Source organism: Nasonia vitripennis, chromosome 1, assembly GCF_009193385.2.
Source record: "Nasonia vitripennis strain AsymCx chromosome 1, Nvit_psr_1.1, whole genome shotgun sequence".
NCBI lineage: Eukaryota > Metazoa > Arthropoda > Insecta > Hymenoptera > Pteromalidae > Nasonia > Nasonia vitripennis.
The window spans coordinates 19,429,068-19,444,646 of record NC_045757.1 but is presented as its reverse complement, the minus strand read 5'-3'; the positions used below and the strand labels follow the sequence as shown (position 1 = coordinate 19,444,646).

Genomic DNA, 15,579 nt, shown 5'->3' with positions numbered 1-15,579 from the left:
TTCTTTGCTTTATGCCATCTAAAGAAAAGCTTTAAAGGATCCCACTGCATCAAAACTATCAAAATACAATACTTTCTGACTAACCAGCGAGTGTCGCTTAGTTTAATAATTTTTTTCGGTCCTTTTACTGTGCCTATGATAAGATTATATATATCTTTGTATTCGAGCTGACGTTTCGTGCTGTGGCTAAACCAATTATGCGTTTCTCTTATTATATAGTCAAGATATCGAGGGAGAGTTTCGCACACTTTTTCAGCTGCTAAATGTGAAGAGTGACATTTTATGATAATGATGTGCGGATTCACTTCATGTAGAAGCGTTGTCACGGAGTTATTCACACCGAAATTAACACTCGCTCCATCAACACCTAAACCCAAAAATTAGCCAGTACTCAAGTTGTCTTTTTTTAGATGCGTTAAAGTGGTATTTACGATTGCATCTGACGTTCCCGATTCCATTTCGATCAGTCGATAGAACGCTGTTATAATTTTTCCTTCTTTATTGCTAAAATACCTTATTACTAAACATAAAAGTTTCTTATTATCTATCGCCGTTGATTCGTCAATAATTAAAGAAAAGAAGGAATCTCCAATATCGCCGAGTAATTCTTCGAGTATGGAGAGAGAAAGATTGTTCTTAATTAGAGCAGTACACTTCGTCCGATGCAGCTGATGGATTTCTGGCAAAACAGAAGACTGGGGATCCAAGCTTTTAATGACTGTAGACAAATGATTTATTGTTTGAACGGATGTGTGTTCAGCCGTAAAAAAGGCCAACTTGAGTTCGACAATTTTTCTCGCTTTAGTTAAAGCAGGCTTTGCATATTTATCAATTTTTGGCAACGATACTGCTTCTTTTTCTCTTACCATTGCTCCTACATGTTTTTTAGTTTCAGCATGGTCTGTTAAATTTGTATACTGAGCGGCTAAAAACGCTTTGCAAACCACACAATAGGCTTCTTTTTTTTCAGAATTATCTGGCGCTTTCGTGAGCCAACCTTTATTGAAGAAACCATACGTTCGTTACGTTAATACGCGAAAGTAAGCTGAAAATTCGATATACCTTTTCGATATTTCTTTCCTGTAATGCTGCTTGTAATACGGCTTTGCCTTAACTGTTTTCAAATAACTTGTTACTTTAGGCATTTTGAAACGTGATCTGTAAAAGTTTTGTGACAGTTATGGTTCTCGGTATTTCGCTGTGTCGAACAAAAGTAGCGTGTTTGTCAGCGCCGCATCGAGCGAAGGCACCAAGCAGGCAAAATAGGTTAGGTTCTTCAGTATTACACTATTCCCAGATAACAACGTGTCGGCACAGAGACGTCCCCGTGACGGCACGAGATGGCGGCATCCACGACAGCACGCGACGTCCAGCTGCCGCAGCACAGAGACGGCACGTGACGGCACGGCGAGACAGCACGACGTGCCGTCTCTGTGCCGTCTCTGTGCCAGCAGAAAACGCTACCGGCGGGGAGCGATTTTATCGCATATAAAAATAACGCTAAATAAAAATTAGTTAGAACGCATAACTAAGCATCTACATCATAAATAATTAATAAATTTTGTTATATAGTATAAAAAAAATTTTATGTAAGAAAAAAAAATCTGCCGGGTGTAGGGCTGGAACTCACGATCTTTGGATCAGAAGTCCGAAGCTCTAGCCTCTGAGCCACAACTCTTCTTACAATTTGATGCACAATTGCACCTAATAATCATCGATAATAATTAGAATTATGTAATAAAATAATGTTTAAATGTAATTCGGTTTGGAGAGAATAAAAAAAGTAATAAATGTATGCTCTTTACTAATTAAAGTCCATAATTATTAATAATGCAACATTCTGAGCACGCGGCACGCGTGCTGTCGCTGTGCAGTCTCTGTGCCGTCGCGTACAGACGCCCTAGGACGCATGTCGAGACAGCAACTGGACGGCACACGGACAGCACGCCGTGCGGCACAACAAGTCTCGGTGGAGACAGCACGTGCTGTTATCTGGGTTGATACAGCTGTCAATGACTACCTTTATGAGCGTATAAACCGCGCGAAATATAAAAAAAATGTAATTTCTTAGTAACAACTTGCATGCGGTAACAGGGTTTAGGATTTGTTGATTAGTTTTTATATGAAACTTGTTGTGCATGGGGTAGATGGATTTATAAATTTATAAATTTATAGCTTATGGTAGATGTATAGGGTAATTGGATTTTTTGATCTTGAGGTTTAAATATCTAAAGAGATTTCTAGAGGATTTCATATAATGTATCTAGAGGTATTCTAGAGGGAAACCGCGCGCCGCCTAGAGGGAATGTTTCAAACCATCTGGCAATACTGATGATCTGGCTCTCAACTGAGTAACATGTGAATGGCAGTACTCGCTGCTTGCTCCGGTCTCCACCATACCTAGTAGTCTATGAGCCCCAGGCTCTCGAAGAGTATGCGTGCAGTCCACTCCCTCTCCTGTAGTCTGAGATCCAGTATCACTTATGAATAATTATCAAAGGAATAAATTAATAACATTTAACAATACATAAATAATTTAAACCCTTTATTAGTATATCCACTCCCATTCCCCCATCAGTTGTGTCACCGGTGCAGGATGGTAGAACCCTGTTCTTAGGTGGCGCATCTGGTCATAGACTTATGGTGAGATTGTAGTACCTCACACATCAGCCCAGATAACAGCACGTGCTGTCTCCACCGAGACTTGTTGTGCCGCACGGCGTGCTGTCCGTGTGCCGTCTCTGTGCTATCAAGCGGGGACATCTGGTGGGCGTTTTTTTGCAGAGCATGCTCTTGACGTGCCGCACGTCGTGCTGTCACTGTGCCGTCCAGTTGCTGTCTCGACCTAGGGCGTCTGTACGCGACGGCACAGAGACTGCACAGCGACAGCACGCGTGCCGCGTGCTCAGAATGTTGCATTATTAATAATTATGGACTTTAATTAGTAAAGAGCATACATTTATTACTTTTTTTATTCTCTCCAAACCGAATTACATTTAAACATTATTTTATTACATAATTCTAATTATTAGCGATGATTATTAGGTGCAATTGTGCATCAAATTGTAAGAAGAGTTGTGGCTCAGAGGCTAGAGCTTCGGACTTCTGATCCAAAGATCGTGAGTTCCAGCCCTACACCCGGCAGATTTTTTTTTCTTACATAAAATTTTTTTTATACTATATAACAAAATTTATTAATTATTTATGATGTAGATGCTTAGTTATGCGTTCTAACTAATTTTTATTTAGCATTATTTTTATATGCGATAAAATCGCTCGCCGCCGGTAGCGTTTTCTGCTGGCACAGAGACGGCACAGAGACGGCACGTCGTGCTGTCTCGCCGTGCCGTCACGTGCCGTCTCTGTGCTGCGGCAGCTGGACGTCACGTGCTGTCGTGGATGCCGCCATCTCGTGCCGTCACGGGGACGTCTCTGTGCCGACACGTTGTTATCGGGGAGTCTAATAGCTGCGTGGTTTACTTAAGTGTGCGGGACGTGCGTAGTGGATAGACCCTACTCATCTCCTCCAACACACGAGCAGCTCTCCTCTGGTGGGTCTCCCACTTCAGAGGATAGGGAAGGCTTTTGTCAACTCAATAGATATTACCGGGTGGATCAAACTTTATTGTCGTTCTTCGGATGTGCTTGTCTCCTGATTTACTAACCTCGCGGACCGTTTCAAGATAATTCAAACTTATATGAGAGTAAGTGAATTTATAAGACGACAAATTTTGTCACTTTGATATATCTATGAGCACTTGAATAAAAAAAAGGACACTCAGTTTATAATTATAGTCATGTCTTTTGCGGCGGCTCTTCTCGGGCTGCATTATTTGAACTTTAGACGTGCAACTCGCAAAACAAGTTCTTAATGCACACGTGTAGTCAGATAATTATCGCTATAAAGTTAAATTCGACGTACAAAATGACACAAAAAGTCAATTAATTTGTACAGATCTTATTTATTTTGCGTATAGATATTGAGGAATTGTGCTTCAAAAGCTTTCATACCTTTGGACAGGGTAGGATTCGGGAAATGAGACATGTGAATGAGAATATATAAATATATATAAATTTAGAAAAAAATAGCGTTTATTAAACTTAACTTATTAAAAACTAACAAAATCTTAGAATCTACCTCTATTCGTAAGTCGGTGTAAAACCGCTATCGAGCGGTTTCAAATATTTTGACACTCTGATCAATGTGTCCAAGATTTCTCGGTCCCCGGTAAATTCTAATCCAGGGTCGCAAAACTCTCCGATTTGTATTACCAACTCGATCAGGCTGTGCATCCAGCAATTCTGAAAGTTTAATAATCAATATTATTATTTTTACATCATCGCATTATTTTTGCTATTACTGCTGTTATAATATACGTACCATTTTCTCAGCTGCGCATTCTTGCAGTATCTCCAGTGCCTGTGTGGCGATCATTCGCTGATAGTCGTAATTGTAATAAAGTGCAGGGAGTTGATACTCCAAAAAGTCTATTGCCTCCTAAAACGACAGGTCGAAAATTCGTAAGTATTGAAAATTATAAAATATGACAAAATAATGCAACACTCAAAATTATTTACCATTCTTGTCATGTATCCTTTTGAAACCGCCTCTCTTAATTCATAGTATTGTTGTCTCATAGGGACAGATAGACTCATTAACTTGGCACATGAGAAACGTAGGGGTAGGGGGAGTAAGGGGACGGGATACAACCAACCCTTAAGATGATAGTGCGGGTGGGGGTGTGGCCCACCCTTAAGACGATGGTAGGGGTCTTTTCTCATGATGACGGGGCTTTTTCTAGAATGGTATAGGGTTTTTTCCTATGAATGCTCATCTGGAACTTACGAATGTCACACCATGGCGCATCATCTTAAAAACCATGGCCGCATTCAAAAGTTGTTGAAAGAAAGTTGTCACCTTGAACGCATCAATCCTACAGAAAACGCTAAACTCATTTTTAATTATAAATATATTACGTTCACATCACGACGATAGAAGTTCGCCGTGGCTCACACGCACGCACATACGTATGATCTGTTTGAATCCGAAGATTTAAAAAATTTATTTAAGGTTATTATGCGATGCATCTCTTGTAACAATTCTAAAGTCTGCGTCTGTGATGTCAAAGAGTATGAGAGATTCAAAAAATAAAAAGAGTAGATCTTCTAGTGTATCAGTGATTCGAAAGTTAGAGGATACGGCTAGTGAGAAAAATTTCAACAATATATAGATTTTTTTGTAGTTTTGATAATTAAAAAACAAAATAACCTGTAAATTAATGGCGTAATCGTTTCATACAACAGATGCTGGCGTAAAGATTACAGAGGTACAACGTTTGTCTCAGTTAGAAGCGCTGCGCGTAGAAAACCAAACGAAAATATTTGCGTCCATGTGTCCAGACGAAATTCTTGATCATTACGATGATTATGATACTAGAAGTTATCGCACAACCCTGATGCTGGGAGATGTTTCTGGTATGTACACGAGATATTTTTCAAAAGCCGTTTTACTAACCCGAAGCATCTTAGTAACGGCTATGTAATATCTTCTTTTCAAAGGCTTTACTGACATGACCGAGAAGTATACGAAATCCGGCAAAGGTGGTCCCTCAAAAATCACCGAGACTCTGAACAGCTACATCGGCGCAATGGTTCAGGAGATTTTGTCTCACAACGGGGACGTGCTGAAATTTTCGGGCGATGCGTTTATAGTCATGTGGAAGCTCGAGGATGGACAAGTGATGAGAGATATTGCCTCCGAAGCTATAAAAACTGCCTGCATAATACAGAAGCATTTCGGGACATATGAGACCGAAGTCGATGTTACCTTGAAAGGTTTGCATGCCTCATCGCACGGAAACTTGCTGATCTCGTTCGTGTAAAATTTTGTACGATTCTTTATATATATTTCAGTAAAATTAGCAATAGCATCGGGCAAAACATATTTTACTTCCATTGGCGACGCAGCAACGGCATCATACTACATCATAACCGGAAAACCGGTGTGGGAAGTTAAATTTGCAGAGGGGCTATGTCGGTACGTTAGATTTTTTTCATCTTCCGTGAAATTGCATCAATTACGTCGTTATACAGTGGTGGAGATATTCTCGTTGCGCCAAGTTGCTGGCAGTGGGTCAATCCAAACGAGTATATTTACGAAACGTTGCCCGATGGAGTTCACACTTTAATCGTTTCTTTATCGGTGTTATGGGACAATGCCAAAGATTCTTACACCGACGACAACAGTAAGACATTACCGATCGCATCAATATACATATACGCAACACTTTTTATTTTCAAACGAAAAATACGCGCGTAATATTCAGTATCCAGCAGTTCATCAAGTTCGAATTCAGATATATCTAATTCGTCTAGCAGCAATGACCCGTCTTTGACTTCGTCGCTCTTCTATCGGTTCTCAGCTATGAATGAGAAATCCTCCGAGAACACCACAGATTACAGTCGTTAGCTATCTGCTTTTATAAATATAATGCATCTTATCAAGTGACACGCACACAAAAATTCTATAATTGCCTTTCAAAGTTCGCCTCAAAGTCATAAAAGCAGCCAAAGCCAAGATAAACAATGAGCTCCGAAGCTACATCCAAAGACCGGTTATTCGCTCCGTTGAAATGGACGAACCGTTGGAGTACCTAACCGAAATTCGCCAAGTTGTCATTGTGTTTGTGAACATCATTACCGGGGAAATGAAGAGAAAGACGCTCATCAAACTTGTGAATGGCGCTTTCTTATTCGTTTGCAGGTAAATAGACGATAACGAGAAAAGCACGTTTAGATTTTTCGAAAAAACGGCGCATTTAATATTTTCACGCGCAGCATAGTCGGCGAAATGCAAGGCTGCGTGAACAAAACGTCGCTCTTCGACAAGGACCTCATCTTCCTCTGCATCTTCGGCTTACGCGGCGACAAACACGAGCTGGAATCGCAGATAGGCTTGAGATGCGCTTCGAAGCTGCGTCGAGGACTCGTCAAGTTCCAGCACGTCAGGTCGGTTACCGTTGGGGTCACTACGGGGATGACGTACTGCGGTGTGGTGGGGCACATGCTCAGGAGGGAATACACCGTAATCGGTATGGCCGTCAATAAAGCTGCGAGATTGATGTGCGCTTACGTTGACAAGGTATTCTATTGCCTTTTCGAGGTTTAGTAGGCGAGCAAATGGATTATGTTAATGACGTTTCTTCGAATTCGAGGTTGTATGCGACAGAGAAAGTTTTCTGTTATCTCATCTTGAAGCTAAGCATTTCATCCTGCAAGAAGCTAAACATCTTAAAGGGATCACCAACGTTGGACCGGTTTATGAATTCTCAGAACAAATGACGTGAATATTATTTTATTTACACCGGCCGCTTAACTATATAATAATAGCCACTTTATTCCCTGAAAAGCGGTACTAAAGCAGCTTTTATTCCCTCATATATTTATTGTCTCGCATTTGCGGGAATAATAGTACATTATGTAACAAGGGAGTAAAGTCGATGATGATTATCGCCGAGGGTGAAAGTTTAGCAGTAAATTACCCGAGGGAATAATCGACTTTGCTATCATGTTGCATATAGTGCTTTATTCACGACGGACGTGTATAGCCACTTTATTTCCGGAAAAATGGGACCTATACTCAGTCACCTATACTATATACCTATGAAAATCAAACAAAAATTTAAGAAAATTTGCCGGATTTCGCGGGAATAAAATACCACTTTTGTCCCACTTTTCAGGGAATAAAGTGGCTATTATAGTTCAGTCGTGAATAAAGCACTACATGGAACTCGCTTCGCTCATCGACTTTACTCCCTTGATACATAATGTACTACTATTCCCGTAAAATGAGGGAATAAAGTTACTTTATCCCCGCAAATGCGGGATAAAAAATGTACGAGGGAATAAAAGGCTACTTTAGTCCCGCTTTTCAGGCAATAAAGTATTATTATAGTGAAAAGCCGTGAAAAAACGCATTTAAATTTCTAGCATATAAATATATAGTATATTATTGAACACTTTATTAGTTCCTCGGATCATGAGTTGAGCGTGAATAAGTATCCCATACTTGGGCGTGACGCCGAACTAAAAACCTTTTACAAAATGTTACAAAGGCTTCTCGGAACTTCAGAAGTTCAAGAAAATACCGATCAAGATGATGAGCACAAAACTAATATTTTGATAATAAGGTTCACACAAAACTTCTTAAAGGACATTTTTCAAAAACATTTATTTGTCTTAGTATATGTACAGCTGTATAATCCCATTATAGAGGTGAACCTAGAACGGGAAAAACGAGACTTCTCGAAGAAATGAGCCACATAACGCCTAATCACGTGCCCGTAAACTACATATCACTAGCTCCTTACGATAATCAGGTTTTACTATTATATACTACGTGCTTTTTAATTTGCGTGAAAAAATGTAGATCGATACTTACAGCCTACATAATTTCTAAACTCTATAGCTACCATACGTTTTACTCCGTTTGATTTTCTACGTTCCTCTGGAAGTATCCGAAGATACACCCGGCAGAGAGAAGCAGAAAAAACTATCGTCCTGCTTCACGGAGAACGATCACTCGAATTTGTGCTCCTTGAATCACGTTTTCAATGTCAACTTCAAAATGGCATCCGAGTACTCGAAACTCGACGGCAGAGCTAGAAGGAAAAATCTGAAAAAACTGTTGGCCCACTTGACTCGCAAGTGTTTCAGCGTCCTGTGGGTCATAATAATAGACGACGCGGAACTAGCCGACAACGAGTCGATCTCGCTGTTTCGCACAGTAGCTAAGCTAAAGAACGTGTTTTTCGTACTTACTTATGGAAATAAACTGTCCCAGGCCTACACGATTCCGTCCAGAATCGCTAACGACGCTAAGGTAATGTACTAAATGTATACCAACTTTGTTTGCTTTCAGTATTTCTTCACTTAGATTGTCAATTTCAGATCATCGACCTTTTGGGTCTGGATAAGTGGTACCACGCTGCTCTGGCTTGTCAAGTAATGAACGTCCTTGCTATACCAGCCGATCTGGAAAAGTGATTTTGCGTAAAACAAAGTATACAGAGCATCTCACTCGATTTGTGTGAATTAACAGAGCTTGTATTTTGCAAAGGGTGATTCAAGAGAGAAGTTCGGGAAATCCAGGATGGATAGAAAGTTATTTGATCAGTCTGCTTCAGTCGGCTGGTGTGGTTATAAAAAGTCAGACAAGAAAGCAAATCATCGAAATAGGACTCGTGGCTCCATCGACAAACATGCTAAAAAGGTTCATTTTTTTCTCGACTCACTTTACTCGATGAATGGAAATTTCATAGCTATGATCAACTAGGATTTCAGATGGTCAACCATTCAGCGCTGCTGCTTCATACCCCAGAAAGATCGATTGCAATAACGTATGGGAAATGTATCAGTCGAGTTTTAGAGTACGAATGTCATCGGTTTGCATGTAGAGTACTGAGAAGATATCTGACGAATCGCTTATTCGTGATCAACAGGACAGCACGACGGATAGCGGAAATGATGGGGAATACGACGATGAAAGCTATTACAACGTCTGCACGCTCACCTCTAACTTTGTCCTAGAAGATATCGATACCGAAGCTACGATCGACAGTAAGTTTCGAATGCAAACTCATACCGTGTGTGTGCGTGTGTGTGTGTGTGTGTGTGTATATATATATATCCGATATATATATATATATATATATATATATATATATATATATATATATATATATATATATATATATATATCGGAAGCTCAGTAGAAAATATTGGTTTTCAATTTTTAATAAAAAATCACAGCCATCTTGTTGAAGCTGTACGATTCGTTGACGCCTCTGGATCAATTCTTGCTAAAGTGTGCGGCGGTCTTGGGAGAAATCGTTGATCGGAAAATGCTAGAAAAGTTGATGCAAGGAACTCCCGAGCGCGACATTGGCATATGTAATCGTATAGCCGTATCGATACACTTGTATGAGGATGAAAATCTACTAAACTCATTACGATCACGTTCGTAGCTCTCGTGAAGTTATTCGAATTGCGGATTATAGGCTGCGCAGTGGGCGACTTTAGTAGAAGTCCGGGGCCTGCTATGCTATTCAAGAGAGTTCACGATCCGAATCTGAATATTCAAGTGCGCTGTGGTTGTAGAGGGATCGAAGTTCCAGGTAAATCAAAACTATCTCGATTGGAATGTGAATTGATTTTATTGCCTATTATTTTTCAAACGAAATCTAATCGTTCGACAGAAGCTCTCGCAGATTTGCCGAATTACGCTTCTTGCGGCCTAATGAGATTTAAACTAAACATGTTCCGCGAAACGACCTACAGGTATGAATTAGAATTAAATAAAATTACAGCATTATACTGCAGGTAATAAATACTTATATAGATAATTGATCGTAACGACAGATTACTCACGGAAAACCAAAAAGTAGAGTTCCACAGCAAAGCGTTGAGGTATCTGCAGCAGAACACTCGCCGATGCGCCTCGTGCGGGGGTGGACAGTTTAACAGACTTCTCGGCGAATCGGCGCTGAACGAGATCGGTATGGGAAAGGGTAAAAAGGCCGATTCCGCCAGCAACGAGCTGCGCTCTTCGCTGGTCAGTGAAACCGAGGAGGCGATTCGAGATTTCAACGCAGCGAGTAAATTTTGATTTTCCATTTTCTATGGACACGTCGTTTTTCTTGCACTAATTCCGTTCTGACGCAGGAGCGGAGAATAATAAGGCAGCCGAAAGCAGCAGCAGCAGCAGCAGCAGCAGCAGCAGTAGCAGGAGCTTGTCGCTGTTCCAGATGTGCAGACCGATCGAAAAATCGCCGACTCGCACCTTCTCCAGCCAGGATTTCACCGACTGCGAGTGTGATCTGCGTCTACTGACAGCTTACACTCACGTTATGGAACACTGTCGTGGAATAGGTGTGCGTGAAATTTTCCGTTTGATTTTTTTCGTTTAATTTTTTTCGTTTGAAAAGGCCGTATAAAAACGATTCCCGATTTCAGGCGTGAAAACACTACTCTTGGTAGCGATCCTGGAGTTCGTCGAGGTGTGCTTGTCGACGCTCAACATTCCGCAGGCAACCAAGTTACTGGCCGAAGGCGACGAGCTCGTCGATACGGTATAATAACCATTCGAATACTCTGCATATTATACACAACCTCGTTCAATTCAACCGTGTCTACGGCAGATATACAGCACGGCAGAGGACGAGCTAATCGTTCTGCCATACCTGAAAGGCAAGATCCAGACTCTGCGGGGTCGATGCTTTCTCGAGAGCGGCCTCATCGCCGAGGCCATGAAGTGCTTCGAGGCTAGCACGAGAATCATGCACTACAGCTTCCCCACCAATTCAATTCTCATAAAATTGAAATCGGTTTATTTGTTGGAGCAGCAGAGGCTCGCGCTGACTTGTCTCAGGAGCTTCAAGGTCGGAGTGATCGATGGCGACGCCGCTAATTACAACGACCAATTCGCCAGCTGTCTGGCGCAGATGTTTATAGTTTATCGGGTGAGCATACATCTTTTGACGAGTTAAACTCTTGTTCGAGTCGAACGAATGATTTTATGATTTTCTGTTTGTGCAGTTGAAGGGAATGCCGGAACACGCGAGATTAGCTGCGATCTGGGGATTGAATGTGGCTCTAGAATCGAGCAAGGATTTTTTTGTTCTGTGCACGTCGTATGCGAATATGATGATTACGGCTCACAATTACCGATACACGTGAGAAATATTCGTATAGATTATTTTGATATTAGCTTTTTCCAATAAGGATCAGTCTTCCTCGATGAGAATGTTCAATAGAAACTTATATAAATCGCATAGCTTATTATTTTGTCAGTTTTATCAATGAAAATCATCAATTTTATCATGAAAATACTTAACGAAAATGATTATATTTTCAGATCGATAATACCGTCTTTGGAGACGGACGCCATAAATCTGTGCAACGAACGCAAGGACTCGATAGAACTTGAAGAACTGAACGCCGTCGCCGAACTGTACACGCGAATATTCTTCTCGCGCTGGCTGCGAGGACTGACAGAGGAGGCGAGCAGCATCGGCTTCATCGCTGCCAGACTAGCTCACGCGATCAGATCGATCAATCTGAAATTAATAATTCTGCCGCGACTGGTCCAGCTGCTGATCAGCAAATGCCGCTACGGCGAAGCCGTTTCGATGCTGCAGGAATTGGGTATACTATATACGAGCCAAAGTTTGATTAATTTTTTACACGAGCCCATTACATCGCAGAATTTATATCGCACAACGACATGGACCAATCTGGTCGAACTTGGTACTGCGCGCTCTGCATGGACCTCTTACTGGAATCGGGCATCTCCGTCCTCACCCTGACAGACTGCGAACAATTTTACCAACAAGAGAGTAGCAAAATAATGAACCTGCGCGATTCTGAGGCTGCTAAGCGATTCTTCACCTGCATGTGGCTATGGCGAGTTTTTACATCTTTCTTTCTTTCCAAATAATTCATTTGATGACAATTCGCGCGCAGGTACGTCAGAATTGGCGACTGGGAGGCTGCTGCTGTCTGGAGAAGCAGAAAGGTAGAGATGAGCCTGTATACGATCTATACGCGACTGAGTTTATCCGTTTCAATATAGTGCGACGATGGCATCTTGGACGAGTACACCGTAACGGCAGCCGTGACCCTATTGAAGAAACTAGAGGGCTTGATCATATGTTATGGTGCGTAAGTTTACTCGTTGAATATTCAACGAGTCTCGTCAAATCTCACGCAATCTCTCTCAATACTCTTTTCGTTCGTAGTTTTCAAAATAGACAACAAAAATGCCCGGGACGCTCTGCGAGTTCTCAGCGACATCAGGGAGACGTTCAAAGTAATTGAAAACTTGCGAAAAGTTGTGAAAATCGTACGACCCAGGTATCCAGCAATAAATTGCCATCGAACCTACGTCAATTCCTTAAAAACAAAATACTGAAACGACGATATATTTTAAAAAATCAAACAGATACTTGCTCATGAAAGCCTACTACAAAATGGCGAGATTCCGCGGCAAGTCTGGCTTGGAGCTTCTTCAGAAATCGAAGTCACTTTCCCAAGATATAGGAACTCCAATTATACTGAACTGGGCAGATCATTGCGAAAAAGTAAGTCCGCTTCTATACAATACAATTTATGAATAACACATGTTTTCGCGTCTCTAGTCATGGACAGGCTCCCTAAGTTTGATACAGCAAGATTTTTGGAGGGAGCAGTGCGCGATGGACAGGCGCGTGGACTGGCACGAAGTTGACATACGGAACCGCAAGATTTTGCCTTACACCTTGCCCTTACCGAAAATTCACCTCTAGTTTATATATATTAGCCTATTGGATTTTCTTCTACTTAAAGTATAATCTAAGGCTGCTCGAAAGGTTATTTATTCGTTATATTGTTAATTGTCGCGCACCGCCTAACTTAAGGATATATATATATTATTATTTGTGTATGCTAAAAGAATATGGACGTTCAATATCATAATATACACACACACACACACACACACACATGAGAGAAATCAAAAGTATAATTTAGTTTTATTATTATATATAGATCGTGTTGTGTGTTGCATCAGTTTAGATAGACTGCAAAGTTAATACTTACGTACTTTTTGCGAGAAAAGCACGACCTTCATTATTGCGTATTATTGCATTAAAAAATATAATTATATAATTCAGCCACGAAATATTGACATATATAATATTAGCAAACGAGATGACCAACTCACATCTTTCTTCTCTTCATTAATCGTTGAAAACATTTCACGCTTCGCCACTTGTTGCTCACTTGTTCACTATCGTATATTATCTGGCGCAGATAATCTCAACGCGTCAGAGACGTCAGAGTAGATAGTCCAAAGTCTGCTGCTGTCTCAAACTCTCCAACTCCATTCCTCCCATCAGTGCGTGTCTCTGCTTGGTGTGGGCTCAGCGACACCTTATATACGTATTTTTCTAATATACTTATCGAGATTTTCCAGTTGCAAACACCTGATCGCCGAAAAGCCGCTGAAAATGTTCGCCACATACTGCAGAACGCTGAAAACCAATGCCAACGTAAGTCGGTATAACACACCTAGAGCTTTTCTCGAGACACAATCTGCATTTTTTTTTTCTGCTACATAACCTACAAACGGTGTTTTCGCTATAGTTAATCTCGCTAGTTAGCTTCAAATCTTCATAAGTACCTATTTGCATACTGATATCACGTTGAACTTGCAGTTCGCTTCGATTCTGCAAAGACTCGAATCGACGCTGGTAATCGCTGAGCACAACAACGAAGTCGTTTCTCCAATCACCCAAAATGCTCTGACTGCTGCCAAGAAATTGGGAGGTGACATAACGATCCTGGTAGCTGGAACCAAGGTTGGACCTGTGTCCGAGCAGCTCAGCAAAGCCAAGGATGTTGCCCGAGTCCTCACCGCTGAAAGCGATGCGTTCAAGGGCTTCACTCCGGAATCTTTGACACCACTTATTGTTGCCGCCCAGAAACAACACAACTTCAGCCATATTGTAGCTGGAGCCAGTGCTTTTGGAAAGGCTTTATTGCCCAGGGTAATTTTTTACCGCTGCTGTTAAGAATTGGTGATATACAGGTTTCACAAGGTATTAAAATAATTGTATTCTCTTCTTGTAGGTGGCAGCAAACCTTGATGTTTCTCCTGCCAGTGATATCATTGGAGTCAAATCTCCTGATACTTTTGTCAGAACCATCTATGCTGGAAACGCGATCCAAACTGTCAAGATCAAAGACAGTATTAAGATAGTCTCGGTGAGAGGTACAGCTTTCGAGGCTGCAGCTCTAGATGGAGGCAATGCCAAGATTGAACAAGCCCCAGCTGGTGATTACAAAACGGATTTGGTTGAGTTCATTTCACAAGAACTGAGCAAATCTGACAGGCCTGAGCTTACAGCTGCTAAAGTTGTTGTATCTGGAGGACGTGGTCTCAAGTCTGGAGATAACTTTAAGCTTCTCTATGCGCTTGCTGATAAACTCAATGCTGCTGTTGGTGCTTCTCGTGCTGCTGTAGATGCCGGTTACGTAGCTAATGATTTGCAAGTTGGACAAACAGGAAAAATTGTTGCTCCTGTAAGTATCGATATTCACAATTACTTTTTTTTTTTTTATAAAATAACAGCCATTGAATAATAACTTGATGAATTTCTTGCAGGATCTATACATTGCCGTAGGTATCTCTGGTGCTATCCAGCATTTGGCTGGTATGAAGGATTCCAAGACCATTGTTGCCATTAACAAGGATCCAGATGCGCCCATCTTCCAGGTATCTGATTATGGATTAGTTCAGGACCTGTTCAAGGCAGTACCAGAATTGACTGAAAAACTGTGAATACTTCGCTTTTATACGAATAATAAAATATACTATTTCTTACACTTGTTTAAACTTTCTAATACAAATAGCTACTAGTAAAATTTGTACATACATATATACATGTATATTTTTTATATCGTTGTGAAAATAAAAATATCATTTTGACTGTTAAATTTGTGTTATTTTGTCGGTTAATTGATTATTTAAAAAAGAAAAGA

General features: G+C 40.9%; 3 protein-coding genes across 7 annotated transcripts; 2 read left to right on the top strand and 1 right to left on the bottom strand.

Annotated features, from left to right (window-relative positions):
• Positions 1–4,070: 4,070 nt before the first annotated feature.
• LOC103318074 lies at positions 4,071–4,806 on the bottom strand. Its single transcript, XM_031928928.1, has 3 exons — positions 4,579–4,806; positions 4,382–4,498; positions 4,071–4,302 (listed from the first exon to the last, which is right to left on the bottom strand). Exons 1-3 carry the CDS (start codon positions 4,780–4,782, stop codon positions 4,141–4,143), a joined length of 483 nt encoding a protein of 160 aa, XP_031784788.1. The 5' UTR covers positions 4,783–4,806; the 3' UTR covers positions 4,071–4,140.
• A 293-nt stretch (positions 4,807–5,099) lies between these two features.
• On the top strand, positions 5,100–12,836 carry LOC100114731 (adenylate cyclase type 10-like). 3 transcript variants are annotated; one of them, XM_031928833.2, is made up of 28 exons: positions 5,100–5,205; positions 5,305–5,475; positions 5,560–5,835; positions 5,914–6,037; positions 6,094–6,245; positions 6,327–6,464; positions 6,544–6,763; positions 6,838–7,141; positions 7,215–7,342; positions 8,028–8,189; positions 8,273–8,378; positions 8,468–8,881; positions 8,950–9,041; positions 9,119–9,271; positions 9,335–9,428; positions 9,501–9,618; positions 9,811–9,951; positions 10,026–10,175; positions 10,257–10,338; positions 10,420–10,655; positions 10,723–10,929; positions 11,014–11,129; positions 11,199–11,519; positions 11,596–11,732; positions 11,915–12,204; positions 12,264–12,462; positions 12,523–12,716; positions 12,798–12,836. In XM_031928833.2, the coding sequence occupies exons 1-27, from the start codon at positions 5,121–5,123 to the stop codon at positions 12,629–12,631; spliced, it is 4,725 nt and encodes a 1,574-aa protein (XP_031784693.1). In that variant the 5' UTR covers positions 5,100–5,120; the 3' UTR covers positions 12,632–12,716; positions 12,798–12,836. The 3 variants fall into 3 exon arrangements, with proteins under 3 accessions (XP_031784693.1, XP_031784704.1, XP_031784700.1); XM_031928844.2 differs by lacking the exon at positions 12,798–12,836 and having other exon boundaries at positions 12,264–12,574; positions 12,632–12,678; XM_031928840.2 differs by lacking the exon at positions 12,798–12,836 and having other exon boundaries at positions 12,264–12,639.
• Positions 12,837–13,035: 199 nt separating this feature from the next.
• On the top strand, positions 13,036–15,534 carry LOC100678405 (electron transfer flavoprotein subunit alpha, mitochondrial). Of its 3 annotated transcripts, none has more exons than XM_032596095.1 (5): positions 13,036–13,139; positions 14,012–14,087; positions 14,253–14,585; positions 14,668–15,120; positions 15,203–15,534. In XM_032596095.1, the coding sequence occupies exons 2-5, from the start codon at positions 14,046–14,048 to the stop codon at positions 15,377–15,379; spliced, it is 1,005 nt and encodes a 334-aa protein (XP_032451986.1). In that variant the 5' UTR covers positions 13,036–13,139; positions 14,012–14,045; the 3' UTR covers positions 15,380–15,534. The 3 variants fall into 3 exon arrangements, with proteins under 3 accessions (XP_032451986.1, XP_016842114.1, XP_031784773.1); XM_016986625.3 differs by lacking the exon at positions 13,036–13,139 and adding an exon at positions 13,209–13,406; XM_031928913.2 differs by lacking the exon at positions 13,036–13,139 and adding an exon at positions 13,780–13,933.
• The last annotated feature ends 45 nt before the right edge of the window (positions 15,535–15,579 follow it).

Excerpts from the sequence above, each read along its gene's own strand:
- LOC103318074 (XM_031928928.1), bottom strand. The coding sequence starts at position 4,782 with ATGAGAAAAGACCCCTACCATCGTCTTAAGGGTGGGCCACACCCCCAC. Across the intron at positions 4,499-4,578 it reads AAGGATACATGACAAGAATG|GAGGCAATAGACTTTTTGGA; the intron begins GTAAATAATTTT and ends CTGTCGTTTTAG. Across the intron at positions 4,303-4,381 it reads AATGCGCAGCTGAGAAAATG|AATTGCTGGATGCACAGCCT; the intron begins GTACGTATATTA and ends TTAAACTTTCAG.
- LOC100114731 (XM_031928833.2), top strand. The coding sequence starts at position 5,121 with ATGTCAAAGAGTATGAGAGATTCAAAAAATAAAAAGAGTAGATCTTCT. Across the intron at positions 6,246-6,326 it reads TTCTTACACCGACGACAACA|TATCCAGCAGTTCATCAAGT; the intron begins GTAAGACATTAC and ends CGTAATATTCAG. Across the intron at positions 12,205-12,263 it reads TTCGATGCTGCAGGAATTGG|AATTTATATCGCACAACGAC; the intron begins GTATACTATATA and ends ATTACATCGCAG.
- LOC100678405 (XM_032596095.1), top strand. The coding sequence starts at position 14,046 with ATGTTCGCCACATACTGCAGAACGCTGAAAACCAATGCCAAC. Across the intron at positions 14,088-14,252 it reads CGCTGAAAACCAATGCCAAC|TTCGCTTCGATTCTGCAAAG; the intron begins GTAAGTCGGTAT and ends TTGAACTTGCAG. Across the intron at positions 14,586-14,667 it reads GAAAGGCTTTATTGCCCAGG|GTGGCAGCAAACCTTGATGT; the intron begins GTAATTTTTTAC and ends CTCTTCTTGTAG.